This window comes from Oryzias latipes, chromosome 13 (genome assembly GCF_053564925.1).
Source record: "Oryzias latipes strain Hd-rR chromosome 13, Olatipes_Hd-rR_3.1".
Classification (NCBI taxonomy): domain Eukaryota; kingdom Metazoa; phylum Chordata; class Actinopteri; order Beloniformes; family Adrianichthyidae; genus Oryzias; species Oryzias latipes.
In genome coordinates, this window is record NC_136249.1 from 16,762,678 (window position 1) to 16,789,695 (window position 27,018).

The 27,018-nt window shown below is 40.9% G+C and overlaps 1 protein-coding gene and 1 long non-coding RNA gene across 4 annotated transcripts; both read left to right on the top strand.

The window, feature by feature from the left end:
* Window positions 1–572: 572 nt before the first annotated feature.
* LOC111948430 (uncharacterized) lies at window positions 573–5,246 on the top strand. The gene is made up of 2 exons (XR_013659628.1): window positions 573–3,220; window positions 3,479–5,246. It is a non-coding gene; the product is annotated as an uncharacterized LOC111948430 (long non-coding RNA).
* Window positions 5,247–6,263: 1,017 nt separating this feature from the next.
* inpp5ka (inositol polyphosphate-5-phosphatase Ka) lies at window positions 6,264–25,979 on the top strand. Of its 3 annotated transcripts, none has more exons than XM_078956529.1 (14): window positions 6,264–6,791; window positions 10,905–11,051; window positions 11,321–11,387; window positions 17,360–17,464; window positions 17,537–17,645; window positions 17,725–17,841; window positions 19,647–19,822; window positions 19,951–20,062; window positions 22,088–22,197; window positions 22,927–23,158; window positions 24,195–24,332; window positions 24,405–24,488; window positions 24,556–24,660; window positions 24,739–25,979. In XM_078956529.1, the coding sequence occupies exons 3-14, from the start codon at window positions 11,329–11,331 to the stop codon at window positions 24,826–24,828; spliced, it is 1,437 nt and encodes a 478-aa protein (XP_078812655.1). In that variant the 5' UTR covers window positions 6,264–6,791; window positions 10,905–11,051; window positions 11,321–11,328; the 3' UTR covers window positions 24,829–25,979. The 3 variants fall into 3 exon arrangements, with proteins under 3 accessions (XP_078812655.1, XP_078812656.1, XP_078812654.1); XM_078956530.1 differs by having other exon boundaries at window positions 6,264–6,503; XM_078956528.1 differs by having other exon boundaries at window positions 6,560–11,051.
* Window positions 25,980–27,018: the final 1,039 nt, after the last annotated feature.

Below are 27,018 nucleotides of genomic sequence, written 5' to 3' on the forward strand. Positions count from 1 at the left end.
CCATGAGGCACTACCGCGACATCTTCTGGAAGGTTTCTAAGGATGCAAGGGTTTGTCAAGAGCTGGGAATCTTCTTCAAGCAGGATTTCTGCAAAGCTGACCGAGAAGCAAGAGCTGCTGTCTGGCCCAAAATGGAGAAAGCGAGAGCTGCGGGACAGAACGTGTACTACCGGGGCCACATCGGTATGAGGTTCCATTTGTGCCAAAAATATCAAAATGTGTTTTTGCGTCTACTGTTATGTCTTTGGTCCATTGTCTATGTCTACTGATCGTGTTTTTGCGTCCACTGTCTATGCTTTGGGCTCATTGTCTATGTCTATTGAACGAGTTCATTTTACATTGGTTCATGTCTATGTATTACTAAGCAATATCTTCTGCATGCCCATGATTCTTTGATTATTACTTTGTATTAACTTTGTGATGTATATGCTTGCTTTATCCTTAAACTTTATCTTTGTCATTGTCCTTATCCCATGTCGTCTAACTACGGCGTCAGGAAGATCCTTAGCAACCGTTGCTAGTGTCGTATGCTACGTTCTCTCACCATGTCGTCAGGAAGATCCTTAGCAACTGTAGCAATAGGAATTGCTTGTTTAGTTTTGGGTTCCGACCGGGGAGTTGAGAGTGTAACACCGGAAGTGAAGGCTGTGTACTTGTAATGTCGAAGCAAGGAGTTTATTAAAAGGTCCCCTGGACAAGGGTAAAACAGACATTGTCTACAGTGGAGTTTGTGCAGGGAAAGAGACATTAAACATGGTGGCAGCGGTGCTTCGAACGACACACCCGGTGCGTGAGTGAAGAAGAAGCGGAGCGGACCGTCCCGTTAAGCTAGGCTAAGCTAGTTAGCCGCGTGGGTGCTAACGGCTTGAAGCGGCAGGACAGACGCCGAAGACAGCAGCACGACAGAAAGTATAAAAGATGGATGGATTAAAACCACCTGCACAATGGAGTATGGACGCAGCAAACCTTCCGAAAGCATGGAAAACATGGAAAGAAGAGTTTACACTCTACACGGAACTAGCTCTGCCAGACACGGAGGAAAAGGCAAGAGTGAAGCTGTTTTACTATCTCATCGGGGAACGAGGAAGAGAGCTCTGTGGAACGCTCATCGGAGCTGAGTCAAGAGTAACAGTGAGTGGTCTGATGGCTAAAATAGATGAACACTGTAATCCCAAAGTTAATGAAACAGTTGAAAGATACAGATTTTTTGCACGCAATCAGGCTCTGGGATAAAATATTGATAAATATGTTACAGACCTGAGAATGCTAGCAAGTACCTGCAACTTTGGACAATTAAGAGACTCATTGATCAGAGACAGGATTGTCTGTGGGACAAGCAGCTCCAGTTGGAGAGAACGGCTGCTCAGAGAAGAGAATCTCACATTAGACAAATGTCTGGATATATGCAGAGCAATGGAGATTTCAAGAGAATACAACAAAACCATAACAGGACAGACATTAGAAGAGTTACATGTAATAAGACAAAAAGAGAAGAAAAGTCAAGAGAGAGGGATTTCCTGCAGATATTGTGGAAGAACACATGAAAGAATCAAATCAAAATGCCCAGCATATGGAAAAAACTGTAAAAAGTGTGGCAGAGAAAATCATTTTGCCATAACATGCAGGAGTAAAACCGTCAGGAAGGAAAACACTCCGAGAGAAAAAAGAAAAACGGTCCACACAGTGACAGAGCAAGATTCAGACTCAGGTGAGGACATACTGACAGTCACAGCCATAACACAAACTGCTGAAGAAGTGAACCAGTTTGATGAAGGAGTCGGGAAAAAGAAGGAACAGCTTTTTGCAGGCATGATGATTGACAACAGCCTGGTACAGTTTCAGATCGACTGTGGTGCAACATGCAACGTCATTCCCATTAACCTGTTGAACCCGAACGTAAAAATGGAGCACACGGATAAGGTGCTAGTGATGTACAACAAGTCAAAGTTGTGTCCATTAGGAAAATGTAAAGTCAAAATGGTTAATCCAAAAAACAATAAAAAATACAAAGTAGAGTTCCAAGTGGTAGGAGAGGACTGCAAAACACCTCTACTTGGAAGATCAGCAAGTGAAGCAATGAAGCTAATACAAGTCAAATATGACAACATCTACGCTTTGGACAGCTCAGTGACAAAAGCACCTGCAGAAGAAAATACCTGGTTGTTGGAGGAGATAAAAACAGAATTTCAAGATGTATTTACAGGAGATGGATGCTTAAAAGGTGAATATGAGCTGGAAATAGACCCAACAGTGCAGCCTGTTAAACTGCCGAAACGCAGAGTCCCGGTGTCAATGATGAAACCACTGAAGGAAGAACTGAAAAGTCTTGAAGACAGACGGATCATAACACCTGTGGAACACAGTACAGAATGGATCAGTGGTATGGTGACTGTGCAGAAACCGAATGGCAGACCCAGAATCTGTATTGACCCAAGACCGCTTAACAAAGCGTTAAAGCGAAGTCATTTTCCACTACCGACAATAGATGACATACTACCAGATGTGTCAAAAGCTAAGGTCTTCACAGTATGTGACGTGAAACATGGATTCTGGCATGTAAAGCTCACGGAGGAGTCAAGTCAGCTCACAACATTCGCAACACCATTTGGTCGTTTTCGTTGGCTGAGGATGCCGATGGGGATCAGCCCAGCTCCAGAGGTTTTTCAGCGCAGACTGATGCAGGCATTGGAGAACCTACCTGGCACATACGTCATCGCTGATGATATTCTGATCACAGGAAAAGGTGATACAACTGAGGAAGCGGAGAAAGATCATGACAGAAACCTGAGACTTTTTCTAGAAAGATGCAGATAGAAAAACATAAAACTGAATGCGGAGAAACTCAAACTAAGGAGAAGAGAAGTTCCATACATTGGACATCTGCTCACAGCCGATGGTCTGAGAGCTGACCCGGAAAAGGTGAGAGCAATCAAAGAGATGCCAGCACCGACGGATGTTAAAGGTGTGCAGAGACTGGTAGGAATGATCAACTATTTGGCAAAATTTTACAAACATTTATCAGATGACTGTGAACCTCTGAGACAACTTACTCACAAAGACAGCCTGTGGGAATGGTCAGATGTGCAAGAAGATGCATTTAAAAGACTGAAAGAAAAAATAACACAAGTCCCAGTTTTAAAATATTACAGCCCAGAAGAGGAGTTGACACTGCAGTGTGATGCCAGTGAGACGGGGTTAGGTGCTGCTCTGACTCAAAAAGGTAAGCCAGTGGCATTTGCAAGTCGTGCATTAACGCTCACAGAAAGAGGTTATGCACAAATTGAAAAGGAGTGCTTAGCCATTGTATTTGGCATGGAAAAATTCCACCAATACACATACGGTCGTCTTGTTAGAGTGCAGTCAGATCATAAGCCGCTCGAAAACATTTTCAAAAAACCACTGATGCAAGCGCCTAAGAGACTGCAAAGGATGTTATTGAGACTACAGAAATATGAGATAAACATAACCTATGTTCCAGGCCGAGACATGCTGCTAGCCGATACCTTGAGTAGAGCCTACCTACAAGAAAGCAACAACAAAAGTCAGACAGAGTTGGAGACAGAATGTGTCAACATGGTAGAGTATGTACCTGTCTCAACGGAGAGCATGGAAAAAATACGCACAGGAACAAAAACTGACCATAAACTACAAATTCTGATAGAAACAATACAAAAGGGATGGCCAACTTGTAAAAAGGAGGTGCCGACAGAAATAACCCAATTCCAATCTATGCAGGACGAGCTGAGTACACAGGATGGACTGGTCTTCAAAGGAGAAAGAGTGGTGATTCCAGACGCGCTGCAGGCGGAAATAACCCAGCGGATCCACTCAACACATATCGGCACAGAGGGATGCCTCAGAAGAGCCAGAGACTGCATTTATTGGCACGGTATGAATGACCACATCAAAAAATATATCGCAAAATGTGATATATGCAGAAAAGTGGACGCTAAACAACAAAAAGAGACACTAAGACCACATGAGCTGACCGACAGACCATGGACCAAAGTTGGGACAGACTTGTTCAACTTTGACGGTAGAGAGTACCTAATTACAGTGGATTACTATTCCAATTTCTGGGACATTGATCACCTACCAGATACTAAGTCAAGTACTGTGATTAGGAAACTGAAAGCTCATTTCGCACGTCAGGGAATACCAGAAGTTGTTTTTTCTGACAATGGGCCATAGTACAGCTCAACAGAGTTTGCCAGCTTTAGCCAGAAATGGGACTTTAAACATAAGACATCATCACCTGGTTACCCTCAGAGCAATGGCAAGGCAGAGTCTGCAGTCAAAACAGCAAAAAGACTCATGAGAAAAGCCAAACTGGCTGGACAGGATCCATATTTGGCCTTATTAGATCACAGAAACACTCCAACACAAGGCTTGGACACAAGTCCAGCACAGAGACTTTTAAGCAGGAGAACAAGAACACTCATTCCAATGAGTGACAGTCTTTTACAACCAAAAGTAACAAAGAACAACCAAGGACTGACGAAGAACAGGGAGAGACAATCTAAATATTACAACCGCACAGCAAGAGACATGGACAATTTGAACCCAGGAGACTCAGTCAGAGTTCAACCTTTCGAACCACATGGCTTATGGGACAAGGCGAGAGTGTGCAAAACACTTGGAGATCGATCCTATGAGGAGGAGATGGACAATGGCGGAGGAACCGTCGACATCTGAGAAGAGCTGTGGAGGTCGACTTAAAAATACCATCAACACCAGAACCTGTTAGGCTAGACTCAGGCCGAAGCCAAGGAGACCTACAAAATACCACCACCAAGTCAGGACGTGTTGTTCACCAGCCAGGATACCTGAAAGACTATGTTTGCAGTTAATATGTTATTATTTGTTTATAGAGACTTTCTTTGAAAAAAAAAAAAAAAGAGAAGGAGAAAGAATGTTATATTATTTGGAATGAAGAAAGCCATTAGAACAGAATGTATGGTTATTAAAAAAGAATGTAATTTTATTTGGGAGAAAATAATTTTATTTTGGTAGAAAATAACTTTATTTTGAAGAACCTGAAAAATGTGAATATTTAAGTTGGATACTGTTAGAATCTGAGTTATTTAATTTTTTAAAAGAAAAGGGATGTAGCAATAGGAATTGCTTGTTTAGTTTTGGGTTCCGACCGGGGAGTTGAGAGTGTAACACCGGAAGTGAAGGCTGTGTACTTGTAATGTCGAAGCAAGGAGTTTATTAAAAGGTCCCCTGGACAAGGGTAAAACAGACATTGGCTGTGTCCGAATTACCGCCCTAACCCCTATATAGTGCACTATATAGGGGTTAGGGCGGTAATTCGGACACAGCCATTGTCTACAGTGGAGTTTGTGCAGGGAAAGAGACATTAAACAGCAACCGTTGCTAGTGTCGTATGCTACGTTCTCTCACCATGTCGTGTCCTTAGATCTTGTTGTATTTCAAATTTTGCAATGTTCGTCAGAGAAGTCTTTTGTACCGTCGATAAATTGTTTCCCGTATTATCACGGAACAAAACACTTTAAAAAAAAAAAACTTTATTGACAATCCTTCAAACGCGCACTCCCAGAAAGAGGGGGGGGGGGTGCATACGTGCAACGGTTTCACGTTCCCGTTTAAAGTTATTTAGAGTATGGCTTTAATTTAATCTTGTGATGAAACTATTATTTCAAATTATTTTGAAAAATGACTGATCTTTATAAAATATGTTGTTACAAATCTGATGGATAAACGAGGATCAGACGGGCTAATAAGAGCCTTATACTGGTCCCGAGTGCGCCATCTCATGGTTACATAAATAGATTAAAAAGAAAAGCTCAAAAAACAGTCAGTTTTCGACTGTTATATTCATAATTAGTGACTCGACCCACTAAAATTTGAGAAGGTAACTCATCGAAGATATTTTAAAGGCCTCCTTGCAAGGCCCCCGTAAATCATTCAGCGGCGAAAAAATAAATATTGCCATGGACTAATGACTTGAGGGTTTATTTCTGAACAAATACATTAAATCAACAACAATGTGTTTGTAATTTTATTATTAATAAATCAGCCACGTTTTTCATGATCAGAACACAGCACATTCATAAATAGTCTTCGTAAAATGTTCATATTTATTATGTGTCATTCTCCGCGTTAAATAGAAGTAGTTCGCCTCCAGATCAGATGGTGGCGGTAATGCGCCACTTTGTTTTCGTGTCAAGCGTTGTATGCATGCCCCCCCCCCCCCCCCCCCCCCCCCCCCCCCCCCCTTCTGGCAATACGGCAATAGTACAGGAAAAAATTTACCGGCCGTACACGGGGAAACGTTGTAGCTAACGACAGTAGCTATCGACAGTAGCAAACACCGTAGCTATCGACAGTAGCTATCGACAGTAGCTAACGACCGGAGCTATCGACAGTAGCAACGCTTGCTAAGCTTGCTAAGTCCTGACGACAAAGTGAGACGACCAAAGACATAGACAGTGGACACAAAAACAGATTTTTGGCACAAATGGAACCTCATACATCGGGTACGCCAACGGAGTACGTTTGTCTCCAGACTAGCTGTGTTTTTTTATTCTTCTTTACTAGTTTGGAGTTAACTACCATAAATGCTTTGTTTTTAAAGCATAAACCTCATTTGCTCCGTTTTTTCCACACCTTAAGTTCACAGAGGAAAGTGAAACTCTGTTGTTGTTAACTTGAAAGTTATAAGTTTTAAAGTATTTATTCTAAAAGTTTGAGGTCTAGTTCTGCATTACAATGTTGTTTGGGATCTGAATTCCAACCGCTAACTTTCACCTTCAGTAACTAGCTAAGTAAGTAACTTTTTGTTCATTTTTGTGTTATTGTTTTTTTGTGTTTCATGTCTAATTTTAACTTTGTTTCTTTAAATGTTAGGGGTTTACGAGACAATGTAAAAAGAAAATCTATGTTCCTATTCTGTAAAAATGTGAAAGCCAGCTGCATTCTACTGCAGGAAACTCATTCTGTTAAAGCAGACGAACAGTTTTGGTCTAATCAATGGGGAGACAAAATCCTATTCTGTCACGGTACAAACAAATCTTCTGGAGTTGCTTTGCTCTTTAAAAACTGTTCGTTCAAAGTGATTACCCATATCTCTGATGATGACGGCCACTGGCTCATCTGTGTTCTTAAAACTGATGATGGTTTTCTGATCTTATGCAATGTCTATGGCTATAATATTCTTAGTCAAAACAAGTTATTATTAACAGAAATTGCAAAACATGTCAAACTTCTCAATCATAAGTACTGTACAAATACTGTAGTAATTGGTGGTGATTATAACATGGTTCTAGATGAATGGCTGGATAGAGTACCCTCAAAGTTCAATACCCATCATATTAATCCAACTTTACGGGACTTTTGTCTTGATGTTAATGTTTCTGACCCCTGGAGGATCAAAAATCCTCTCAGACAAACATTCTCTTGGTTCAAGCCTAATGGATCTTCAAAATCTCGGATTGACTTCTGGCTAGTCTCAAATAACCTTCTACAAAACAAAATAGACGTTAACATCTCAGCAGCTCCCCTTACTGATCACTGTTTGATTGAACTTAATGTCAGCTCTCAAATCCAAAAATCCTTTGGAAGAGGCTACTGGAAATTTAATTCTTCACTTCTCACTAATGAAACTTTCTGTAATGCTGTTATTGAATTATTAGAAACAATAAATAGTGATTCAACCCTAAAATCTTACACTGATAAGTGGGAATTCTTTAAATTCAAAGTACGTCAAACTGCCATTAAACATAGCAAATTAATTGCAAAACATTATAAGCAAAAAGAAACTGAAATTTTGACTGAGTTAAATCAGACTTGTTCCAAGCCTGTTTTCAACAAGGATGATAAACAACGCAGAAGCATTTTACAGTGTTCTCTTGACGATATTTATATTAAAAAAGCGAAAGGAGCTTTTATCAGATCCCGAGCAAAATGGGTGGAGCTTGGTGAAAAGAGTACTTCTTATTTCTGTAATCTAGAAAAGAAGAGGCAAGAGAAGAATACTATAAAGAAACTTCATATTAATAATCAATTATGCTCTGATCCTGAAATGATCTCTAAAGAAATAAGTTCATTTTATAGTAATTTGTACTGGTCATCTTATTCCGAATCCCACAATAATACTTTTTTCCAGACAATTAAAGATTTCATTCCTAAGATTGATGACAATTTTAGAAATTCTTGTGATTCAGAAATAACTTTGCAGGAATTAGAGAAGGCTTTAAGCTGTCTGTCCAAGGATAAAGCTCCAGGATGTGATGATGGACTGACCAGTAACTTTTATAAATTCTTTTGGGAGCATATCAAAGATTTAATTTTTGAAATGTTTAAAGAAATTATTCAAAATGGGTCTCTAACACATACAATGAAACAGGGTGTAATCACCCTTATTCCCAAGCCAGGTAAAGACCCAACATTTCTAGATAATTTAAGGCCTATAACTCTTTTGAATACTGACTATAAGCTTCTAACGCATATATTTTCAAACAGATTCAAGTCAGACATAACCCAAATAATCTCTGAAACGCAGTCCGGTTTTATTAAAGGTCGCTCAATTCATAATAACTTACGCCTTGTTCTGGATATGATTGACTATGAACATCTCATAGATACAGACGGTTTTATTTTATTTTTAGATTTTTACAAGGCCTTTGATATGATTGAGTATAATTTCATGTTTCAAACTCTGCAATTCTTTGGTTTTGGTAACAAATTTATTAATACAGTTAAAACTTTTTATTATGAAACCAGTAGTTCTGTTTGTTTACCTCAGGGGACGTCTCACAGATTTAACATCAACAAAGGTATAAAACAAGGTTGCCCAATTTCACCCCTTCTTTTTATTGCAGCAGCAGAAATGCTGTCTTTGCTCATCAAACATACTGACTTTGGTAAGCTGTCAGTTGCAAATGCTGAATTTTCAATAAGCCAACTAGCCGACGATACAACAATTTTCCTTAATAATCTTCATGACATCCCCAAGATTCTTAAAATTATTGACATCTTTTCAAAAGCTTCAGGCCTCAAATTGAACCTAAACAAATGTGAGATCTAACCCATTAAACCATGTACATTATTGAATGCTTATAATATTCCTATTAAATCCACAGTTAAATACCTCGGAATGCATATAACTAAAAACAAAACAGACTTGGAAAAACTGAATGTTTGGGACAAACTAGAGAAATGTTCGACTCTGCTGAATAACTGGGCACAGAGAGATCTTTCTATTTTTGGTAGAATTCTCCTCACCAAAATTGAAAGCATATCAAGATTCATATATCCCACCTATTCTATAGGTGTCCCTAAACAAGCCATCAAATCTATTAATCAAGTCAATTTTAACTTCATATGGAAAAGGAAAACACACTATGTTAAACAAGGTACGCTGACTAAAAAATATGAAGATGGAGGTCTTCAAGCCATAGACTTTAACAGCCTTAATGGCACCTTAAAAATAAACTGGTTAAAATCATTTATTAGGAATCAAAATAGTATTTGGTTCATTGTTCCTAATAAAATATTTTCCAGCCTAGGAGGGATCCAATTTTTACTCAGTTGTGATTTTGACAATAAGAAACTTCCCATTCAACTTTCGTCTTTTCATCAGCAAGTTCTCATGTATTGGAAGCTCATTTATAAACACAATTACAGTCCACACAACACTCCCATATGGAACTGCAGATACATCACTATCAGAAACAAATCTATCTTTGTTCCAACATGGTTTGAAAATGGAATTTGGTCTTTAATGCATCTTCTTAATGACAATGCCACTCTCATGTCTTTTGATGATTTCACAGCTAAATATGGTTCACTAACGAATAGAAAAGATTTTGAAAAAATTATTAAGGCCATTCCTTAAAATGTTGTGAGCTCAGTTTCTGATTTGTTTCATAATGACATCTACAGACATCCTACTGTCCCCAAGCTTCTGATTAATGGACACAACATAGCAACTGCCAAACTCCCAAACCTTCAAATCAGAGAATATTTTATTGTAACGTCCTTTCCCTACATCTCAAATCCAAATTATATAACCCAATATTTTAATAATTCAAAAAAGAAACAAATACGAACTAAATATTTAAAACTACCCATTCCTCCTAAAGCCAAGGAAGTTCACTTTAAGACCTTTTCAGGTATTTACCCTTCCAAGGAATTATTAAGAAAACGGTTTGGAATTCCTGAAAATTGTTGTTCTTTTTGTCATGTGGAGATTGAAACAACTGAGCATCTTTTCTTTGAATGTTTTTATTCTGATGTCTTTTGGAATAGTTTACATTATTGGCTTTTCCCCAAGATTCCACTTTTAGCAGACTATTCTATTAAGGATATCATTTTTGGGTTTATTTTAGAAAACAAGAACACAGAACTTATTCTGAATGTTGTAATTATTTTGGGTAAATTCTATATACATAAATGCCGTTTCCTTAAAATCAAACCATTTTTTTCTACATTTCATAAAGAACTCTGCTCTTTTTTTTCATCTGTAAACTTCATGGAAAAAAAAACTGCTATGGAACTTCAAAGTATCATATGTAAATTACAGCTTCTTGATAGCCCCCTAAGTTAAGATTAATTACAATGTCTATGTAAACCCCCCCTTTTTTTAATTTTTATTTTAATGTCTTTTATTTATTTTATTTTATTTTTCTGTATTATTGGTAAAAAAAATTATATTGTCTTTATTCTGCATTTGTTGTTTGTACATGTCCAGTACCTTTTTTCGATGTTTTTATACTTTGCATAGTTGTATACAATTGTCTCAAACTGTTAACCTCAACTGTCTTTTTCAATAAAAAAAAAAAAAAAAAAAAATATTGGTTGGAGCTAAGCCGGATGTCTAGCAGAGTCCCTTCAAAATAATACACGAGCAACTTCCTCTTTATGCTTTTATGTTGAAGGCCATCCGCTTTCCGGAACAAGGGCGGCAGCTACGACCATCAACAAACGCATTTAGGATCAGGACCGTTTCGCAGCAGATTCCAGTCTTCTCCTTTCGAAGTAGATTAACCAACACAGAAGGGAATATTACTACCAAAGCATATAAGGTAATTTATGTTTTATACTTTCACTTTAAAATGTTGACTTGAAAAGAAAACCTTTTTTGTTTAGCATCTGTAGCTAGCGGCTTTTTTACCAAATAATTTCAGTAACTGCTGCGGAAAGTCCTCTCTGCTCCGGGAACCAGTCGTTAGTAAACACATCCAGCTAATGCTAACGCTGTAGACGAGAAGTTTGCTGCAGTGAAGTTTACCTGACAGGCTGAGGTGAGGCTGAGCGCGTGCTAGCATCATGAATGAACCTGTGTTCCTGTCAGGTGCGGGGATGACGGAGGAGAAAGACGAACAGACGGACGCTAGAGTTCATCTGCGCGAGAGTTTCAGGTGAGAGTTTCTTCCTCCACGTTCTTCTTCTGGAGCTGGGGTCTGCAACCACCTGATGCTCCGGAGCTTAATCATCATCATCATGCGGCTCGTTATCCGTTAGCTCTTTCTTTGGCTTTGCTTTTAATAAATACTGGCTTGTAGTCTGTAGTTATTGCAGCTCATTAGGTTTTGAATTTCGAATTTTAACATGTCAGATAACTGAGCAACATGGAGTGGTTTATTATGAGAATTAACTTAAAGATTTTATTTTGAATTTGGACACCAGTGGTGTCATGTTATTCAATAGTAAAATGATGAAGAAGGATGATGGCGTCATAATAGAAAATGTCAGGTTTAACTTTACTTTATTTTTAAATTAGGTAAATCTGCTGCAGCTGGAGGGTCTTTTTTGACACAGGATATGTTTTATTTTGAAAGGAACATTCAAAAATTAAATGCATTAAAAGAGTTGCATATAAAAGCATATAGCACTGTTATAATTAAGGTATTGTTAATATTTAAAAACTATGTTTAAATAAATAAATGCCAACAAAAAACATGAAAAAAGAGAATATTGTTTTTCAAACAGTGAACTTTGCAGCTCTCGCTGGATTCCGGTGGTCGACTGTATGAGAGAGTGAGGGAGGGAGGGAGGGAGAGAGACAGACGTCAGCCATAGAAAATAGTTTACTTCCAGCTCCAACCAAATGAGGTTAATTTAGTCGCTATTTTTTTTCGCAACCCTGCTATGTTGGAGCCAGACATCGTCAGTACGCAGTGACCTGTTTCCATGTCAACTACCTTCACCAATCAGGAGTGAGCTTGTTGGGAGGCCACAGCCCTACCTCTTGAAAGCAGGCGACACGAAATCTCTCAAACAAAAGTTTTGAACGCTTGGATGTAGGGACCAGCAGGCTCCACCTATTTTTATTGATGCATCTGATTGGTTTGGTTATTACTTGATTAACATCACCACTGAAAGAAATATCATAGAAAAACAACATTTTCAAGAACATTGAAAAGAAAAAAAAAGTCTGAGAGTAAGAATGATTATTCTGACAAATAGAATGACTAATAGCTGTTTATTTCTATATCAGGGCTCGACATAGCCATTTGTCCGCTGGCCCGGTCCTGTTTTTCGAGCAGTACGGACCACAAGACTTTATTTTTTACTTATAAAAGTAAAACTTATTAAAATATCTAACAATTAATACATTTTTCACCTTTTTCAATAAAGTATATTTTGCGAAAACGTGTAGATTTACCTCGTCTTTATAATTCACTTTTTCTGCTAGTCCTGTGTTCACACTTCAAGGGTTTCTATGGGAAACCTTTTATCACTCTTCTCCTCCTCTCCCGCCTGCGCGCGGCTGTCACTGCCGAGCACCACGCGGCACGTGCTCACTCAATTTTTTTTTCAAACTTTATTGAATGTAACAATTCAATACTAAACAATGTTAAACAGCAACAACGAAGGAACAAGCCAGTGGGTTATTATTACATTTTATGCAGATATATTTAAAGTGTGGATGCCATGCTTTGAACAACTTTGTCAAATAAAAAAGCCCTTTAAACGCTGATTCTATTGATACCAATAGTTAGCGTCGAAAAAAATCCGAAGCATATGAATAATAGACATCTTTCGAAGGAATCAGAGATTTGAATTTGCCGCTAAGAGCGCAGGCTGGAAGTGACCTCGATATGACCTGTGACGTCACGAAAGGCGTTGACTTTCGCAGTTCCGCTTCGGACAGCATGTAAACAAAACAGGTAGTCTTCGTTTCTCTCGTGTTTAAATCTGTTAATCATCAACATGCCAAGTCGTTGTGTGGCAGCTGGATGTAGCAATACATCTAGTGAAAGTGTATCTGTGTATAAATTCCCAAAACAAGAAACGCTGCTGAAAAGGGGAAAGTTCAAGAAGGTGGACGGCGAAGGATTTTTCCCTCCAGATCTGCAGGAGAGAAGTCTGCGTTTTCGAAGGGACAAAAACCGGGACACAAACGAAGAATTTTGAACGGAGAGTTGGGAGGAGGATCTTGGCTTCTGAGTCGAGGAAAGGCGGGTGAGCTGGAAGCGAGCGAGCCGTTATCTGGGTCGGAGAGGACGGCGCTGGAGTCGGGAGCGGAGGCTGCTAAGCTAGTGTGCATCACGATGGATCACATTGAGGCGAAGTAGTCGTGTTTTCTGTTGTCCTTGGATCCAACTGGAGTATTTCAACGCACTCAATGTTTTGCAAGAGAAGCAACAGGCCTGCAACGTTTTTTTTTCTTTTGCTTTTGAGGTGCCGGTACCGTGAGTAAACTGAACTGTGTGTGTGTGTGTGTGAGCGCGAGCGCACGAGAAAAGGTTTCAAACTGGTTCAAACAGGTAAAACTGTTAATGTTCCACAGTTGTTAATGGTATACAGTGACTTTGTTAACTAAAGAGTAGTAATATCTGGGAAACTTTTATTTTGTGACATTTATTTTGTAAATTGGGTTGAAAACCAGTGTTTACCTTTGTTTAGATTAGGCCAAAAGGGGACATTTTGAGTATATTTTAGGGTAAGTGGAGTAATTTAATTTTATACATTTTTTAGACTTACTGGAGTCTAGCCGAATCTTCATGCTGGCTATCGTCATCGGCATCACTAGACCTACTACTTTCTGCTATATCCTCCTCACTTTCGCAAAAGGCTTCGAATCGATACGGTTGCAAAAGTGACTCATCATCATGATAATCTCCGCAACTTTCCTCTTCATCTTTCTGTTCATCTGATGATAAATCGCTAATAGGTAGCATCACTCTGTGCTTTGCTATCGGTGCTAGCCATGTTGTCTGCCTTTCGTTACGTCACAAACATGGCGGCGCGAAGTCGGCGGAATGCGTGAAGCCGGCGGCCGTCCTCGTTGTTTATATCGCGTTTTTCGCTATTCTTTTTCGAAAAATATTAAATACAATCGCAACATGAAATAGAGACTATTTACTATATTTTGGCTTATTAAAATAGGCCATGTCACCCACACTTTAAACTGACAAACATATCAGCGCGCGCCCCCTGGTGGTTTTTCACCGCGATGATCATAAATCCAACACCGTCACTGAAGAGAGACTGAAGCATGTCAGAGATGTGGAAGACATGGCAGGAATAGATAGGAATATGTTAGATGGAGTGGGTGGAATTAGTAGTATGGACAGCAAGATATTTAATGAATGCATTGAAGATGAAACTGTATCCACTAAGCTTTAAGCTGAATGTCAAAGAATCAAAGGCAACTCCAAATACCTGAATCTCAGACTCAAAGGCAGTATAATGTCAAACTACTTCATTTTGGTTTTCTTTACAACACTGTAAGCAATAAGTATTTCTAGTTAGCTGAATGATCTCAGTAATTTAATTTTATTTAATTTTTCAATTATTTAATTTAATTAAGCAACTAAAGTAACTAAAAAGTAAATGTAACTTTGCAACAGTAACAAAAAGCAGAACCTTAAGGCAGTCAGAGCAAAAAAGTCAATAAAACTTCTTAACTATTGATTAGGAACAAATGTGAAATAGCAGTGATTAGAAGCAGCATGAAAACTTCTTAACTAGTGTTAACTACTTCACTCCAGTGCTCTCTTCAAAACATCTGAAACAGACTAGAGCAGATTTAAGTTTGATAATGCTCTATTTTCAGTCATTGAAAAGTGTATAAATTAGTGTTAGATGTCACCAGAATGCACCAAATTGCACCATATTAAAATTTTCCGGGGGCATGCCCCCGGACCCCCCTATAGTTACAAGCACCTGCGGAGCGGCGGGTCTCGCTGTGCGCGGTGTCGGGCCAGTAACTTTCAAAAACTACTGGCCCTGTGGGCCAGTGCAAATTTCTGGGCTATGTCAACCCCTGTATATATACGTTCCGTTTATGGGTTTGGCTTCTTGGAGCCAACGGGTACTTCCTGTTTGGAACACCAGAGGGGAGGGGTGTCTCAGTCCATTTCTCATATACAGGCAACGGCTCTGGTCTATAAGACACCGGACCAAATAAATCTTTCAGCACAAGAGGTTGCATAGGATTAGGGTTTTTTTTTTAAGTCCCAGTGATCACTGAAAAAAAGTCTGTTTTTGCTGGAAAGTGGAAATTTGTTCTCTGAATAGTTCCTGATGTCTGCATCAGTTCTGTGAGTCACAGGAGAGTCACAGACGTTTGTCTCTTTGTTTATATTTAACCTTTTTCTTTTTTTTTAACTTGGTTCTGTGTTTATCTTTGTCTTCATCAATGTGGAGTGATGCAATTTATTTTTTTGTTTAGCCAATCCTCACTAGAATTCGTGTTGGTTCCTGAGCAGTTCTGCTGGTTCTGAAAAGTTGCTGTTGTTCCTGCATCCACACTGCAGAGCTCATATCAGTAAAGATGACGGCTTTCATCCAGGAGGATTATGTTGCTTAACATCGCATACCTGCTGTGGATTTGGAGTTTAAAAATTAAAATATTTCACTGCTTAATCTGACGATGGAGCAGCTGAGCGCTCAGCCGCTTTTGGAGGGACGGACTTGGGTTTTTACATTTGACTTTACTCAGATTTTAATGGGCATATTGTTGAGACATTTTGCAATGAGATTAGAGCTGGTATGAATACACAAAGACCACCTGTGGAACAAACAAACCCGTTTCCTAATTGGTCCCAACGGTTGAGTCCTGGAGTTTTCCTCAGTCTGCTCGGTGGTTTGATTCTGAAAAGACTTGCTGCTCTCCAGACTCCTTTTACTCTTCTACTGGTTTGGTCCAGAACCGGTCAGCCCATCCCATCTGGTTGTTCTGCATATCTTGCATCAGAATGGATGAAATTAGCCGCCTCCTTGGTTCTGTAGGGCGTTCTCGCAGCAACACCATCTCCTCCGATGCCACGCAGTCGACCGGGACCAGACTGGCGCTACGGCACCGGCTCAGCCAGCTGATGACCTGCATGGATGACGTGGAGCTAAAAAATGAGCTACATGAGAAAATGGTGGAGACTCTGGACAGTGCCTTTCTTGCTTGCTCCAAGGTGGCCAAAAAGCGCATCTTCAGGTGGAGAGAAAATCAATCTTCTGACTTTTGACATGTTTTTTAGAGGCCTGATGTTTTCTTCTCCTAGTTCTGTGAGCTGAATGTCTGCTGAACTTTTACTGTCCACTGGATTGGTCGTAGCCGAGAGCCTCCCGAAGAGTTTTTTGAGCTGCCTATGCTTTGGTGAAATAGTTTATGTTCACTATCTGCAGCAGCCTGACCTGCTTGGACCATCATTACTATAGAGGTTCTGTTGTTGCAGCGTTCATGCTGAATCCTGATGCATTTATCTTTGGTTAAAGTTCAAAGTTTTTGTGTTTCTGGTTCCCTTTTCCTCACATTTTGTCTGTTCTTCTAAGTCCGACTCTCTTTCCAAAGTGTTTTTAAAGTAAAATTTTGTGTGCTCTTTTTAGAGATTCCGTTTTTTTTGTACATTGGATGCTTTTTTAGGGGTAATTGTTGGTTCTCTTTTAGCTCTCTCATTTCTTGATCTACTTGAGCTTTCAGTGCTTGAGCCTTTCAAAGGCCACATTGCTAAGTAGCTGAACAATGAAGCCACAGAACCTAAACTGATCAGCGTGAGGTCAGACTGGAAATACTTTAAAAGATTTTCCTCCAAACCCCTTACAGTTTGAGGGGTTTGGAGGTTTACATCAGATCAGCCACCCTGCTTGTTTTTCTCCTGCTCTTCCTACTGCTGATTGGCTGGGCCAGGTGATGGAAAGTTCTGATTGGCTGAAGATACCAGGTACATGACAGTATGAAGACTTGGGAAACCAAGCAGGGTGGGGCATCCTAAGGACCAGGGTTGGGCAGCTCTGTTTTACATGTTTTCCTGTTCCAACACATTTAAATGAAGGAGTCGCTCTCAAGTGACGGTCTGAACCAGGTGTGTTGGATCAGGGAAACATGAATCTCCCAGGGGGTTATGGTTGGAAAGTGACCACTATTCCTTATCTTCTTCCCTCTCAGGCTTCACATGGTGACGTGGAATGTAGCCACGGCAGATCCTCCTGAGGATGTGACCTCATTGCTCCACCTGAACTCATCAAAACCTGCAGACCTCTACATCATCGGGTATTGTGACCTCTGACCCCACCATTCTGTTAAATATCAGACCAGGCTGACATTCGTGACGTTTTTGTTTAGCCTGCAGGAAGTGTACTCTGGACCAGTTCGGTTTTTGTCGGATATGGTCTTCGATGACCCTTGGAGTCACCTGTTCATGTCCACTTTGGCACCGCGGTCATGTGTGAAGGTACAGGTGGTCCGGCGCATGCACGGTGCCTTCCAGGTGTGAGCGGGAACAGATCCATCCAGGTTCTCTATCATTTCAGGTGTCTTCCATAAGAATGCAGGGCCTTCTGCTGCTCTTCTTCTCCAAACTGGAGCACGTGCCGTTCATCAGAGACATACGGGCCACGTACACGCGCACCGGCATCTTTGGTTACTGGGTGGGAACTCACTCTTCACTCAACCGTGTGTTAAACAAAACAATGTTATTTAAATCTTCACTAATGACAAAAGTCAAATATCTGAGCTGTTGCAAAAGATACACATCACATCAACCAATCAGGGACTCCGCTTTGGCCCGTGACGTGTTGATGATCAGCAGGCAGGGTACAAAACAACAAGGAGAATCGGATCGTTCTCCTCCTGAACCTTGTGATATTTTCTTATTTGTACGGAGACAAGACAAAAGAAAAAAGATTTTCCTTTGTCTTGTGCCTTTTATTGGGGATGTCCAAGGGAAGTTTTGCAATTATTATGGGATGGCAACAGAACCTACGACCTGGTGGCCGTTTTGTGGTAAAATATGAAATTAGGCGATTTGTCATATTCCCCCCCCCCCCCCCCCCCCCCCCCCCGTTTTGTTTGAGTAATTTTCACGAAATTTCACACACGCCGCCACCTTAAGGGTACAACCACAACTGAAGTTTTGTTGACTTTGACTTCGAAAAGAGGCCGTCATCTTGCATATGCAAATCCAAACTCCTCCAAGGGTTTTTCATCTATCGTCTCCTAAGTCCTTGAGCATCATTGGGAAGATTTGGGAAAAAAATGCTGGAATAAGAATTTTGTAGATTTATAACAGCGTTAGTTTGGTGAGCTAGCATAAGTGGCGTTCCCCTGTTGCTACATTTCTTACTGGAATATTGTTACATGGATCGCTGGTTCAAGCTGAACAAAACAATATGACGAACAATAAGAATGTATTGGGCGTGCTAAACAAAAAACCTCATCTGCCGAGAAAATCCAACGGTTTAACCATACTTTTAAAATTGACAGACATATTCGTCACCCCCAGATGGAAATAAAACTAACAGAAAAGCTGCATTTTTGAAAAAAATTGTTTACTTTTTTGTTTTTGTTGACTAGGCTGGCTGGGGAAGAGAAGAATACGGCGCGTTCAACATCCTCTTAGCTAGTGAGGCCAGGTCAAAAGGGGGACACAGAGGGAGGCTAGCATCTGTAGGCCCAACAACGTAGCTTGCGGCTTTCATTTGTAGTTTTTCCTTCCATGGACAGCAAGTCATCAAACTGGGTCACAGAGAGATGGAAGTACCACTGAAAGCCTGCAGTAGACGGTGAATCTCACTGTACAGGAAGAGTCTTTGGACTCATCATCCATGTCTTCTATGTGTAGACTGTAAATGATAGTCAGTGCTCCCATGTAGAGATGAGGCTTTGGTCAGTAGCTCCTCCCACAGGAGTCTGGAATGCCAACACATTTTTGAACAAGCGTCTAGCAGCGATTCTGACGTACGAATGGCGTTCAGTGTGAACGCGGTATTAGGTTCTCCTTTACATTCATATATGGCTGAAGGTGAACAGCCTTTGTACTCATTTGATTTCACATGAACATAATTTGGATCTGTTCATTTGAGCAGAACTGTGGCTCTGATTTTGTCCTAAATCTTTCTAAGATCATACATCAATATTCTGTCAAAATGTTCCACTCTGCATGATCAGAAATATCAGTTGAAAATGTAAAGAAGCTTTAAGATCAACAGAAAGTAGTGAGACGATGCGCACACATGTCAAACGTCAGGACTGTATTCATTGTTCTTGAATGTAAGGAACTTTTTCGATGGGATGTCTGCTAGTTTATTTAAAAACATCCCAAATTCCTGTATTTTCTGTTTGAAAAGAAAAGCTTTGAAGAATTTTTTTCTGTTGATGTGTCCCCTCTGATGTGATGAAGTGAACAGAAAGAGCGGATCGACAGGTTTACTGTGACTTCCTGTTTCATCCTCAGGGTAACAAAGGGGGTGTGTCCATTCGCTTCTCTTTCTACGGTCACACGCTCTGCTTCCTCAACTGCCATTTGACTCCTCACATTGAATATGCCACACACAGAGTGGACGAGTTTGAGAGCATCGTGGACACTCAGACCTTTGATTGTAAGAAGGCTTCAAAAATAATGGACCACAGGTGAGCACAAACACTCAAAGATGCAGCAGGTGTTAATGAAGAAGTCAGAACTTCATTCATCTGGTTGAACCTTGACCAAATCCTTTGAAACGAGAAGAACTGACGTTTTCCTCCTGTGCCTTGTCCAGGCTAGTCTTCTTGTTTGGAGACCTGAACTTCCGAATCCAAGACCATGGCATGCACTTCATTCGCTCCTGTCTCACCAACAAGACGTACAACCTGCTGTGGAGCAAAGACCAGGTTTGAGTTTGGTTCTGTGTCTCAAGGTTCTGCAGTACAAACCTGGGGAGCAGCTTATGCCTCGATAGGAAGCTAAAGCATAAAACTGTTGTTCCAGTGTCTCTGCAGGATTCAACCGTCCTCTTCCTCTAACACCAAAACACAGATGTTGTCTTCTAAGCTCCCCAAGTTCTCTGCTCTTAACCTCTACATCAGGGGTTGGGAACCTTTTTGGCCGAGAGTCATGAACTGATATTTTTAAATATAATTTCGCGAGAGCCATACAATATGTTTAAAACTAAAACTAAAAGTGAATGTTTGCATTTTTTTAATTTCAACACTTTGCAAGTACAATAAATATGTGGTTTCTTTTAATAACCTTGTTATTGTAGCGGGCTGAGTTGGACTGGGTGGCTGTTGGGTTGAGTTCTAAGTTCCAGAGTTCATTAAACCCATCAAGCAGAGATGCTGATTGGCTCTCAGTTCTGTCGCACAGCCTGTCGTTAGGTAGTTTGGACCAATGGGGTTCAGCTATGGACCGAATAAGGGAAATAGGAGGGAGCAGGGGAATAAAAAATTGGAGGAAGCACTCTCAGCGGGACAGATTCAGGAATTGCTGAATATGTTGTACAGCATTGGTTACGGCCTACAGTAACCAGAATAAAGAAAGTCTCCGTGACTCAGTGTGGGAAAGAGACTCGACATTATGCTGTTGCTAATAAATGATTATTTATTACCATTATTGTGACTTCTGGTGCTGCGTGGTTATGCTGATGGTCTTATAGTCTGGTTGATACATGGTGAGTTTAAGCTTCATGCAGGCGTTGAGACTTTCATCCGTTAAACCTGATCATAGGTTGGTCTTAATGTTTTTTAGATTTGAGAGACTGTTCACATGCACACACAGAGCCAAACATTGTCAGTACAGCAATACTCACAGGCTGCAGTGTGTGGTATGCGACGGGCAGCGTGTTCTAATCAGTGCGCCGCCTCACCTTGCTGCCTGCGCCCACTACCCCTCCCCTTTTCCTTCTCAAAGACGGGAGCTCGCATCTGCCGAGTTCAGTAAACATTCACAAGTTTCAGGCTGTTCCAAACTGGCATCGCATCGCGCCCGAGAATGACTGGTCTAATGAAATGTTTTTTTTTTTAATTAAAGATTTGTCTGCGAGCCAGATGTGGCCATCAAAAGAGCCAGATGTGGCTCACGAGCCATGGGTTCCCGACCCCTGATCTACATGTTTGCAAAACCCAAAAGGGTTGAGATCTTGGCTTCACTTTTATTGACGTCTTCCGTTAACTTCCTGTTGGTGTCAACTCTATTACAACACTTTAGCTGAAATTGTCTTTGCTGATCATCTGAGAACATCGTCCAGTTTGGTCTTTTTTTTTTTTAAATAAACATCCTGACTGAAATTAAAGCCTCACAGATCAGAATCATGAAGGATTAATCAATGAATGAAACTTGATTCATATAGCACTTTACATGTCCTTGAGGGTACTAAAGGGCTTCACAATACTAGAAAGACAAAAGAAGTTTAAAATTGGGCAAATTAAGACACATCGGAGAAGAAAAGAAGTTATGTGGCCTTCACAAGAAAAAGACCCCTGCTTTAGCATCCATGTGGTGTTGGACAATTTGTTGTTTTTCATTCTTCCGATCATTCAAACACAACATGAACGCAGCAATTCTCTAAGTTTGCGTTTTACACAAAGTACATCAAGCTATTGGTGCAATTAGCTCTAAAATGAGAACAGAAGGCATTGTTTTGAAATAAAAATTCAATAATGTTCTGTTTTAAAATGTATATAAATTTTAGATCTGAATGTTTCTGTCCAGATTCCATGTTATTTCTTTCTCTTATACAGTGGATTACCAAAACACTCCACGCACCTGCTCCCGGAGAAGGACTCCGGCCCTTCTATTGAATTTTAGAACCCTCTGAGGCCCGCGAGTCAAAAAGTCTGCCCTCCCCTGGTCTAGATGACTCACCTGATACCTGCTCATGCAGAAACTCTGAGTGAATCTAAACTGTGTCCTTACAGTTAAATATGATGAAGAAAAAGGAGGCGCTGCTACAGGAGTTTGAGGAGGGGCCGCTGGACTTCGCGCCCACCTACAAGTTTGACCTGAACTCTGATTCCTACGACAGCAGGTTAGAACTTCAGTGAACGTGATGGTCAGATCTCTGCTGTAACGATGCTTTGCCTTTGAGGGGCCAGCTTGTTCCTGGGGGGTGGGGCAACGTTGATGAGGAACTGGCTGAGGTAGGACGGGCAGCTGAGCTGGGTGGGGTGGGACTCATTCTGCCATGTACAGGTTTCTTGGTCCTCACAAATGTGACTCTAAAAGAGCAAAAGACAGAAATCATCGACCAATGTTGGATCATGTTTTGAGACCTTTGGTTTACTCTTCACCTGCTTCTCCTTCTTAGGTTCTACCAAACATGGTTTGGCTTTAAGTAAGACATTTCTGTGCACATTTATATGTTTGGTTGCTGTGAGCAACCACTAAACATCCCAGTAAGCATAACCCCTGTGTGGTCTTGGATTATAAGGTTTAACACCCCCTAATGCTTTCAGAACTGGATAAAGCTTTATTAACACGCTTGGTTCAAGACCTCATGACTCTGTGGAACACGTCTGACGTTTAAATTCAAAAGCAGGTTTTTGTTCAAGTCCCCTTTTACTGTTTCCTCGCATGTTGTGCTTCTTACCTCCATGTCATGTTGTCCCGTCATGCTTCTGTCCAGTAACACCATGTCAGAGAAGAAAGTTCACTGAACATTCAGCTGAACCTCCTCCACATCAAGAGCTTCTCAAGACTTTAAAAATCAGAATTTTAGCAACTGATTTACTTTTCTTCTGTCAAATAAACTCTGTAGCGGTAAGAAAAGAAAACCGGCCTGGACCGACAGGATTCTGTGGAGGATCCGACCTAAAGCCCCGCCCCCTGACGAGCAAGAAGAAGATGGTTCCAGGCCAGATGTCAAAAGGATCCGACAGCTTGAGGAGGATGAGGAGTTCCCTCTGAAGGTCAGACAGGAGCTGTACTCCAGCAGCATGGAGTTCAGCATCAGCGATCATAAGCCCGTCCTCGGCATCTTCTCTGTGGAGGTGAGACGCTCCGCCGTCCGGACGACGTCAATTTGTTTTGTAAATTATGTTTGAAATCTTTAAACTTTCAGTAACTGGAACCCTAAAGTCTGATTTATTATATTGTTATATTATATGTTGTTATATTAGCTCCACACTCAAATTCCAGCAGTTATATTATCTAAATCTTGCAAAACATTTATGTTTAACAATACTAACACACTTTTAAAATCACCAGTTACTCTTAACCACAGATATCAGATCTGTTGGTAGATTTATCTAAATAAGTGGTCCCCAACCCTGCAGACAGGTATGGGTGCAAAGCACAGTTGGTACCGGGCTACAGACAAAAAAAACACCTCCCACATTTTGTCCATCTTATTTCTAATCTGATTCTGAAGAAAGCTTTTATTTTGGAAAACTACTAGATTCTCTCCACCACAGCCGACTCATACTTGATGCATGTGAAGTCACTCAGTCACGTGTCAAAATCTATTCGCTTCTTTGTTAAAACAGCTGTGCCGACCGTAAAATTGAAAAACCTAAGCTAGCAAAGTTAATAAAAGACGAACGTATTTGGAAAGTTTCTTTTGGCAGAAAAGAGCCAGTGAGGAAACAGAAGAGAAGAGGCTTTGACTTCAAAATAAAAGAGAGCTGCATTTAGCAGACAAAAACCAGGAGTTTTTACGCCAGATCTGGATTTATTGTTCCTACACACCATAATAAAAATGCATATTAATATTCAGCAACCAGTTGCCTAATATTCAGAGGATGCTGCCAATAAAGTGGTTCAAACGGTGGATTCGTGTTTATAGTTATATTTAGAAAATACCAGTTTTAGTGACCATTTATTTTGTATTTATCCATCGCACCTTTAAAGTTTGTGTGGGTTTTTCGAGTCGAGGGAACCTAGAAGTAAAAAAACTGGACGTTCATTTCATCGTCGTACCGGCTGGTCCGTGAAAACGTTGTCTGACATTGAACCGGTCCGAGGCCAGAGAAAGGTTGGGTCCCACTGATCTAAAGTAAAAGGTATTCTGTTTCTACGCCCCTCTAGCTGAAGAAGAAGTTCGATACTCCTCTGGTGCGTTTGCAGACAGAAGGTGACTGGAGCGCAGATATCGACTCCATGATCCTGTACAGCCCCCTGCAACCATTTCCCTCCAGCAGCTGGGACTGGATTGGACTGTATAAGGTGACTTGTCTATCGGCAGCTGCTAAAGACGCCTTTGCAGGAGCAGATTCATGAGGTCTTTATGGGTTCCAGGTTGGGTTCAGCAGCGTCTCAGACTACATCACCTACACGTGGGTCAAAGACAACGAGGTGGCCTTCAACCAGGAAGTGATGCAGGTACCCGTCTGGAGATGGAGTTTGGGTCATTCACGTCTGCTGGAGCTTAATGAGTTTCTTCTTGCAGGTTTACATCAGTAAAGAGGAGATCCCTGTGAGGGGCGGGGACTGCGTGTTGTGTTACTTCAGCAGCATCCTGCAGTGCATTATCGGAGTGAGTGAGCCATTCAAGGTCAGTTAGCTGAAAACATTTATAAAGGTCCGTCCTCAGACAAAGCTGCAGGTCAGCTCTAGTGCTGTTCTTCTCCAGGTCCGGGAGTCCTGGGTGGCCACTGAGGAAGGTCTGCTGCCCGACAGGATCAACACACACGACCAAATCACGATGGACAAGGATCTTTGAGCCTGGACTTGATCACTAATCAGTGACGGGGTTCATGCATCATTTCAAGCTTTCAGTTACTCAGACAACTGAAGTTTCCAGAAATGTTTCATTGGACCTGAAGAAACCTCTTTTTCTCAGGATGGCTCTTCTGACCTTCGTGTTTTCCGTCATTCTGAACATTCACGTTGTCTCGGGTCTCACTTGTGAAAAATCAAGTTACTGTAATGTCTATAATTTATTAATATTGTGTGTTTTTTGTTGTTAGGAACAACTTAGAAGAAGGTTCGTGAAAGAACCTGTCACTCACAAACGTCGCATTCTCCTTCACCCCTAAGATCAGATCATCTTCAGTTAGCCTTTACGTAAAAACAGATTTACAAACATAAAAGGGAACAGCAGAAACTGGCAAAGCTCATCCACCATGTTTGAACTGCATCCATTCAAAGCCTCGTGGCCTTTTGCAGTGGAGGATGCAGATTTTCTGCTATCCCTGCCGGTCCACTGCTGTACATGACCCTTTCAAAGTAAAAGCAGTCTGATGCAGGAAACATTTTTATTCTCTTCCTGTTTATGGTGTTCTTTCAGCCAGAAAGCTGAACACAAACTTTACACGTTTTAGAAAGAAATTTTTACTATATATATTTAGATTATGAAATTTAGTTGAAGAGGTTTTTAAGAAGCTAAAATGATGAATCCAATGATAAATGATGTCAGGTCAACAGTTTCAGGCTCTGAAAAGTGAATGAATGTAAAGCAGCTTCATTCTGGGCCCCCTCTTATTTTGAAGAGAACTTCCTGACTGGAGTTTGAATTCATAGCATAAGGCCATTTTTAAAGTGGTGAGGATAAATGTTTTTTGGCTTAAAATGATTTTATTAGGGACGTTCTGTAGATTTCCCGGATTTGAATGTTCTTCTGTTTCTCTGAGGAACGTGAAAACTTGTTCTCTTTAAGGAATCTGACAACATGTGACTTCAAAATATCACAGTCTTTAACCGTTATATTTATTTATAGATGTTCCCTAAGAGAATAGTGATATTTTGTTTACTCTACTTTGGACTTGGCAAGTGCTTTAGAGACGATTGTTGCTTTATCTGTGTAGACTGTGATGGAAGCTTTAATATGCCGCTTAAATTCCAATACATCATTAAAAAGATGATTTATTCTCATGCTGTGGCATTTGAGCTTTTTCAGGAGAATGTCTCTGTCAATCAGTGAAAGTGGGCGGGATCTAAACGCTCATTTGCTCATCCATGAAAATCGACTCATATTCCTCGATACCGCTCAGCGGTGTGCCAGTCAGAGAGATGACATATTTCAGCGATATCCGCGAGGCTTTGCTGACATTAATTTGATACAAACTATCTGCCTGCAGCAGAATATGCAAACATGGACGACTCTGTTTTTGTAGTTTGAGGGTTTGTGTGGACCAAAGGAGCTCCGGTCGTCCACATCTTTGAAGTCCCCCTCTGAAACACGCCTGACACTTATCCGATTGGATGGGCAGAGTTTGCAGAGTTGACTTTAGCCGCGATGCTTGTCCCGCGTGATGCCCCACGCGCAGCTCAGGACGCACAGCGGGGAGCGGAGCGCGCAGGGAACCAGCATCCCAAATCTCCAGAAAAGGTTCTCCAAAAACGCCTGATTTGAACAAACAAAAAACCAATGACTCCCGCGCGTTTAGAGGCCCCACGTGTGAGTTTCCCTTAAAATATCCAAAAGTTTGAGTCGGGTAGATGTTTTCCGCGCGGAGGCAGTTACTCAAAAGCTGCAGGCTCCTCTCTGAGCCGTCCCTCTCGGTTTTATAGCCTGCCTCGCTGACAGCCTGAAGCAGCCACCGTTAGGGAGGAGGGAAGGGTGGGATGAAAGATGGGTGGGGGTGGGCGATGGAGAGGAAATGGACAGCTCCGTGAGACTTTATAATATGCAAATAGCTCTGCTGAGGAATCGTTTTGCGTTTCAGCAATCATCTCTAAATTTTGACGAAAATGACTCGTACTGCGTAAACCTGGATTTCGGGGGATTCCTCATTTCTGATGTGAGTGATGATGATGAGGACCAAATGTTCGCCTATCGGGCAGATTGTCGTTCGGTCTCCTCATAGATTTATGGCTGCTCTGCTTTGATTTCACACTCTGCAGCCATAAAACTTGAAGGAACACTTGTTGGTTGTGTGGAAGAGCTCACCAAAGTCATCTGACACCCACA

What these genes read in the sequence shown, in the direction of transcription:
- inpp5ka (XM_078956529.1), top strand. Translation starts at nt 11,329, where the DNA reads ATGACGGAGGAGAAAGACGAACAGACGGACGCTAGAGTTCATCTGCGC. An exon ending in GCAGACCTCTACATCATCGG is followed by an intron (nt 17,465 to 17,536) that starts GTATTGTGACCT and finishes GTTTTTGTTTAG; the next exon opens with CCTGCAGGAAGTGTACTCTG. An exon ending in TCAAAAATAATGGACCACAG is followed by an intron (nt 19,823 to 19,950) that starts GTGAGCACAAAC and finishes TGCCTTGTCCAG; the next exon opens with GCTAGTCTTCTTGTTTGGAG.